The following is a 7,034-nucleotide window of genomic DNA, read 5'->3' as shown; positions in this document are numbered from 1 at the left end:
AAGCAATAATTTGACACTTTTGGAAACTTATTTGCTTTCTTGTCAAGAGGTCAACAAAAAGATTGATATCACTCTCATGTCTGTCCTTTAAATATAAGCCCTTAGCTTGCAGCTGGACAGCTTAATGTTAACATAAAACCTGGAAAGAGGCGGAAATAGCTAGACTGGCCCTGTCCAAGGAAAACAAAACTTCCAAATCTCACTAATTAATATGTAGGAACTCATTTGTTTACCCAAAACCAAAACCAAAATGTTAAAACAATAAATTTTGGTTTTATGGAGGATTATGTGCCAGATTATGTCTTGGCAAGGTTACCTGACAGCATTACAATCACAACCTTTTCTTAAGGTTAGCAGCAAACCTCGAGCCCTCTTGTTATTTTCATCTTCTCAGTATTTTTGAAACATTCCTCTGTGATTTACCTTGGAAATGGATTATTTCCCAACTGGATGTAAAAACGTAAATTAATATTTGTTGTTTTCCACCATTGAGTTCGCAGCTGTGTTTTGCTGTGGCCAAGCCAAACAGCTGGGGAGCTACCAGGCCCAGGTGCACACCAGGGGGTTCCTGACACAAACTTCACTGCACTGCCTCCAACCACGAGGTGCAGACAGAAACACTGTCTGGTTGTTACCGATACAATAACACTGGATGAATCACCAGGAGTTTATTTTATTAGACATCACAACTACAAATGTAGAAAACCAAGGAGTAATTAATTATCCCTGTAGCTATATATTTTAACACTCTTATCCCACTGCAAATTGTGGTACTGCCAAGTACTAGCAAACCAGCTTGGCCCTGGATGTCAGTGGCAGCAGGTCTGGCTGTGAGGAAAGTCGTAATCATACAGCATGTCGGTTTTCTGTCTCTTAGTCAGTGTTATTCTTTATGTGACGGGGCGTGTGCAGGCCTTAGAATCTTTTCACCTCATAATCAGCCTGGCAAACACTCTGACAAGCTGATGTGACAAAAAATAAATGATAACTTATTCATTTCTGCATATATATACTGTATATACTGGATTTGCAAGCCAAGTATAACAGGGTCAAAGCACCCAAACATGAGCTCACAGACCAAAAGCAACTAGGGAGCCAAGAGAAGTGCTGAATATAGCCCCAGTCAGAGTATCTGTTTTGCTTAAAGGTAGACAAGCTGCCATATTTACCCAGAAGGTTGTTTTAAAAACACTATTCTGAAGGTATGTCCAGAACACTCAAAAAATCTCTTAAGGATTTCATATTAAAAACAGTCCATCTGCTCCTTAAAAAAGATTTTTGACCTGTTTCCTAATCTGTTCTTAATCCAGACAAAGCAAAGAAAATACAGTTGCAACTGGGAAATATCTTAAAAAATATTTTTTATTGTACAGTGGGCAGAAATGTTTTTCACCCAGATGGATAGGGGAGTCTTAGAGGTTTCTGGAGATACCTTCAGAGCAGCGGGAAGTATTGTTAATTTGGTTTTTCAAATATCCCTGCATATTTTGTGCATATAACAGATACTTGCCACCATGACTTTAATGTGACGCTAAAACATGAAAGGCTATGACAGGTGGTTTTACAGACGTTTGAATGCTGGGTGTGCCCTGGCCTTGGACCATAAGACAAGTCATTTTTATCTAATTGCATTGAAGTGGCAGAGACTGCTTGTATCTTACTTCTCCCCTTATTCATCAGTGAGGCTCAAGTTATTTTTTCAGGCATATTTTGCCTTTATTGTGATAGTGGCAGTGAAAGAGAGCCAGGAAAGTAAGGGAGAGAGAGGAGATGACATGCAGAAAAAAGCCACAGGTTAGACTCAAATCTGGGCCGCTGCAGTTAGGACCTGTGGTATCTGCCAACCAGGTGAGCCACCGGGGCGCCCTGATAGGATTATTAAATCTTTTTAGAATTAAGTTGCACAAGGATTAAAGTGAAATGTATGCCTCTGTGGTCTTTGGTATTAAAGGGGAACCCAATTTTTATACATTAAAGCCTGTGTGCAGGTCTTGGGGGAGTCGTCCTGTACATGTGAAAAAAGTTGCCTCTTGTGATGTCACTTGAGTCAGAGCTGGTTGGGGCTGACAAGACATCAAGTTTGAAAATAAAAAAATCTAGGGGGGTGGAGTCAGAAAGAAGTGAGCTTACCAAACCTCTGGAGCCTGCTCCTCGTCTCGGCTTGAGGCTAAAGACTCAGATCTACATTAGCTGCTACTATCATTAGCACAACCACATCTTTAACTGAACTGTAAGTGGTCAAGCTGCATTGTGGGTAATGTAGGCCATGACCAGGAAGAGGAATGCATGGAATAGAAACATCTCCAGTTCTGCTGCAACTAATTTGATCCTGAACACATTTCACACCATTAATGACCTGGAGTAATTTATAAGTGCAACACTGCAGCCAGATGGACCTGAGCTGCCTTTACTTTCTTCATCTTTCCTTCAAGCTTTTTTTTTTTCACAATTGGACACAAACAGCCTTTTCTATAACTGTTCTTATTCAGAATACTTTGTTCATCCTGAGAACACATGTACTCAACCTCTGTGCAAATGTGAGATCACACAACAATGTGTGTGAAATGACCTGAACTTTAAGAAGCGCTGCACAAGATGTATCAAAATGAAAACCTCAATTTCTTTCACTTCTTTCCACGATTTTTGGGGTCACCATTGTAGTAATGGAAAAAAACACCTTGCACCCTGAGTGCCTAACAGGAAATGACTTCACACAATTAGGTATGGGCTTTATTCATTTAATTTATTAAGATGCTACATAGTCCAACCAGGTTGGGTTGTTTTTATACACCAGAGAGACTATTTGACGAGGAATATTAATCTTCTCAGATAGACTTATTTATTTATTTATATACATACAAAACAGTTTCCCGACTGCTTAAATAGATCACGGTGATGGTCAGAGACTCCAGGACAGGTCAGTGTAGTGTGTTTTACAACTGGGTCTGGATCCATTAGTATTTACATGTCATTATTTTTGTTTCTTTAATCCTACTTGGAGTATCAACAGTGATGTGCCAGTATATTCTGGTACTTGGAAGTATTTTCCTTGTGTAAAATGTTCTGATACTCCAACCAGGATTCACTGAACAAGAAGAATTTCCTGTAAGTACCGTGTGACCCAGGCCCCGACAACCCAAAATGGGACTGTAGCTCAGGTCTGCTCTGCCCTCCCTCTAAGCAGCAAGTCATCCTCAACCCAACAACTTTACAGAGATACAGAAGAAACACACGTTCATGTTCATTTTCAGCTCTTACCTGCCAGCCAAATCTATCATCATCTTTGCTTGAAATGAAAAGATGGTGGAGTTTTGCAATTTTTTTTTTTTTATTTCAGTTTAGTAAAGGGGAATACACTCCTGCTTACTCATCTTATGTGGATACACTGGGATAAATTTTCTTCAAATAATGCAAAGACACTCTCCACTGCTTTTTTTCTTCAATATGCAAATTTGTAGATGAAACAATTTGAGTATGTTTTTCTTTTGTTTATTTTTGACACAAAAATAACGATTGGCTCTGGAACAGTACAATGCCATCATGTGATCCCCTCAAGGTTATAGTTAGGCTGTATTCTTTTTTTCTCTTGCTTGAGAAAAAAAAAATTATAAGCTGCAGGAAGATCATAGGAGAAACACTCTTAACCTTAGTGCATTAAAAATTAACACAACTTCAAATGCAGTGAGGATATAACATAAATAAGCAACAGATAAATGCTGAACAAACACCAAAAACCGAGCAAAGGCCTGCAGTGGAGTGAAAGAAAAACAGAAAAAAAAAAAACAGCAAAATGAACAGCAGTTGAGAACTGCAGCAGCCAGCTTAAACAACTTGCTGTGTCTCAAATTGGACACTCACAATACACTCACATGTAGTATACTATACTCACTGGCGTAGTGCGTGAATTTGGACAGGGTAGTGTTGTCTCAAATCAAACACTGCCATTGTGCATTTTGCGGAGATGATGATCACATCATTTGATCGCGATTATCACCCCACCAAAATTTCAGCCGGCTTCTTTGCACATGATTTAAGAATTTACTTTTTACTTTCCTGTGTGTGGCCACTGTTTCATGCAACATGGATGTGTGTCACATGAAGCAGCCGGCCATCAGCTCCAGAGGTTGCGTTAGACTTTTTCATTGTCCATCAGGGTTGTAAAAAGAACCTGAACCATGGACTTAAACTGGGTGCTCATTTAAGCGCAACAAAATGTATCTAGGGAGACTGCTGCAAAAGCCACTGTCAATAGGTTTTGCATCTTTGCCTCGGACAGATGAATTTGTCATGGCAATAATTTTATTCTGAAGGCCAAATGTGCACTCTGCTGCCACACTGGAGACTAGAATTACCAGCAACACTTCAGACAGATTTTTGAAGTTGGGGAATGTTTTTCCCAGGGAATTGATCAGAAGTAGGCAAGACTCTCTGAATGTGGAATTTTTTGATCCTGCAAGCAATCACTTCACCAGGAGGAAATCCTGCAGCACGTGCTCCTTCTGCACCCGCACTCCTGTGACCTGTAGTAGTCACATATACGGTCCATATACGGCCTCTTCAGCACACTGTCAGCACCCACATAATGAGACTTCAGATTTTCCGTCACTGTTTAAAAAAATTAGGTCAGTGATTGAAAAATATTTGTTTAACATGACCCCTGATTGGCGCAGACAACGTGTCCTCCTTCCACAGCGACCATTTCCACAAACTTGAAAATACATTGGTGGTCCCTCCCCCTCCACTATGTAGTAGAATGAGTGTGAGTATGGAAGTATGTGATTTGAGACACAGCAACTGAGTTGATCTCTGACATACATTTGCCCAAACAAAACAGAACGTCGACAAATGTATGGCTCAGTAGGAAAACAGAGGAAAACAAGGTCCCTTTGTTAGGACACAGTAACAGGACCTTGGTGGTGTTGATGTTCAGGAAAAAACAAAAAGCATTCGCTTCTACGTGCACCTTCTGTCCATTTGTGGTTTCTCACTATATGTATGCATGCTTTCCGTGTGTTTATGTATGTATATATATGTTAATGTACTTTATATATACTTCCGTCTTGGCCTGAGAATAACTTGCCCAAACAGGTCACAAGGCAAGGCTTTCATCTGGAGAACAGTTACAGAAACGATCTTATCCTACACATCTCATTTCAGGTAGCTGCAATATTCTTAAATTCATCAACCCTAACAACAAAAAAATTTCTTGAAATCATAAAAATGCAAGAAAACAGAAAAGAGAGAAAAAGAAAATCCGAAAAATGTAGTTGTGCAAACCTACAGCCGAATGACATATTATTATTATCACCATTATAAAAGCAATTAAATTAGATTCAAAAGTCCAGATGCAACACTCAGTGTGAACGCATGCAATCAAACATCCCCCTCTGACAACCAGGGATGTGGTGAATATCTAGTGACAGGTGGCAGGAATAAGGTAGACTGAAAATCAAAAGGACACAAGGAAAGAAAATACCTATGGTATAGTGTTTCATACACCGATCAAGGTTCTACAATCAAAGACAAGCCGATTTTACAAAGCCTCTGATTGGAGGAGTCAGTTTGATAGCCCTGTGTGAAACCCCGACTTTGTGGATCATCTCTCTGGTAAATCCCTTCCTTAAAGGGGGTTTAGCTGGAAGGAACACCTGGATATACTGTACAGTGGGGGGGATTACGTATACATATACATAAGATCTGGCCTCTGTCATTTAGAAAAAGAAACACCGATACACTAAAATGACATTCACACAATTGCAAACTGACTCAGTCGCACCAACACTACCTCGCCAGTGTTAGAAAATCCATTGGTCTGAATCACTAGCATTAAGTCATGTTTCCATTACCCCCCACCCACAGAACCAGTCATCTGTATACATGAAACTTTGGGAAGAGGGCCAGAATGATTATGTGATGATTACGTAGAGGCAAGACCTGTAACAGTAGGTTTGTTCATAAGATTATTTTTTCTTTTTTCCTCATACATTACCTTTGAAATTTTTTTTTACATAAATTAGACTGAATCAAAACTTGTACCACCCCCCACCCAGCGGATATGGCGTTTTCTGATCCAAAATACCACATTCTGTGATTTGTTTTCATCCCCCGAAAGCATGCTGCGGCCAACCGAACTTCTCTGTGCTCTACAAGACCAACTTGCCCACGATGACGCCCACCACAAAGAAAAGCATGATGAGGGCCACCGTGCGAGCGCTCAACCCTTCCTCTTTCTTCATGCCAACTGAGGGGTGCTGAGATGACATCATGTTACTCTTCCTCATCCGCAGACCATCGTCCTCCTGAAACGGGGAGGAGTGGAGAGGAAATAATTGGGAAAAGATGAAAGAGGGGAAGTGTGTGGGAAGAGGAAGAGGGGTGGTGGTGGTGGGAGAGTGAAATAGCAAATGGAGATGAAAAAAGACAACATGGGGAAAAGAGACGGTCAGTTTGTCAATCAGTCAACGCGATGAGGCAGTATTTATTTATTAGCTCAAAGAAATAGGATCTTTTATCCAGATCTTCATCTGACCCAATCCCCTGAGGACTGCAGAAGGCGCCAAGCTTTAACACACTTCATTTCCCAGCAGCGGGTGAGGGGGGCTCTCTGTTAGTTTAATCTAAGCCGCAGGAGCAGCCAACAGTCGTTCTGCCTCTGGCAAGAACTCAAAGGGGAGGAGGTGGTGGTGGTGTTTGAGGGGCTGTCTGTGATTTCCAACCAAACCTTAACAAAGCCCAATTTGAAACTTTACTTTATTGATCGGTGTGATTGATGGCACACCCATTGATCTGCACAACTGCTTTACGAGCATCGAACCCTGAGGTCTGACAGTGATTATAGATATGAGCAGTTTCACTTAATGCAAACCTCAATCTTGAGTTACTGTCTGTTCAAAGAAATACTGCAAAGGGTGGAGGACACTGCAGAGCGTTTGGAAGAACAACTTTGTGTGACTCAAATTTCCCCTTAATTTGCTTATCTTGATTGTGAACATCAATCAGTACAAAAATAATCAAGAAACACAAATTAGCCTCTG

The 7,034-nt window shown here is 40.6% G+C and overlaps 1 protein-coding gene across 1 annotated transcript in view; it reads right to left on the bottom strand.

Annotated features, from left to right (window-relative positions):
• Positions 1-2,724: 2,724 nt before the first annotated feature.
• The window catches only part of LOC139630443 (vesicle-associated membrane protein-associated protein B-like), a 28,424-nt gene continuing 24,114 nt past the window's right edge, over positions 2,725-7,034 (bottom strand). The window contains exon 6 of the mRNA XM_071493898.1: positions 2,725-6,299. Coding sequence (XP_071349999.1) covers positions 6,144-6,299 — 156 coding nt within the window. The 3' untranslated portion in view covers positions 2,725-6,143. The remainder of the gene's footprint in view (positions 6,300-7,034) is intronic.

The sequence above is a fragment of the Trachinotus anak genome, unplaced genomic scaffold (assembly GCF_046630095.1).
Source record: "Trachinotus anak isolate AG129_WGS33_773 ecotype Australia unplaced genomic scaffold, CSIRO_AGI_Tana_v1 ptg000013l, whole genome shotgun sequence".
NCBI classification, from domain to species: Eukaryota; Metazoa; Chordata; class Actinopteri; order Carangiformes; family Carangidae; genus Trachinotus; species Trachinotus anak.
This window is presented reverse-complemented; position numbering and strand designations above follow the sequence as displayed.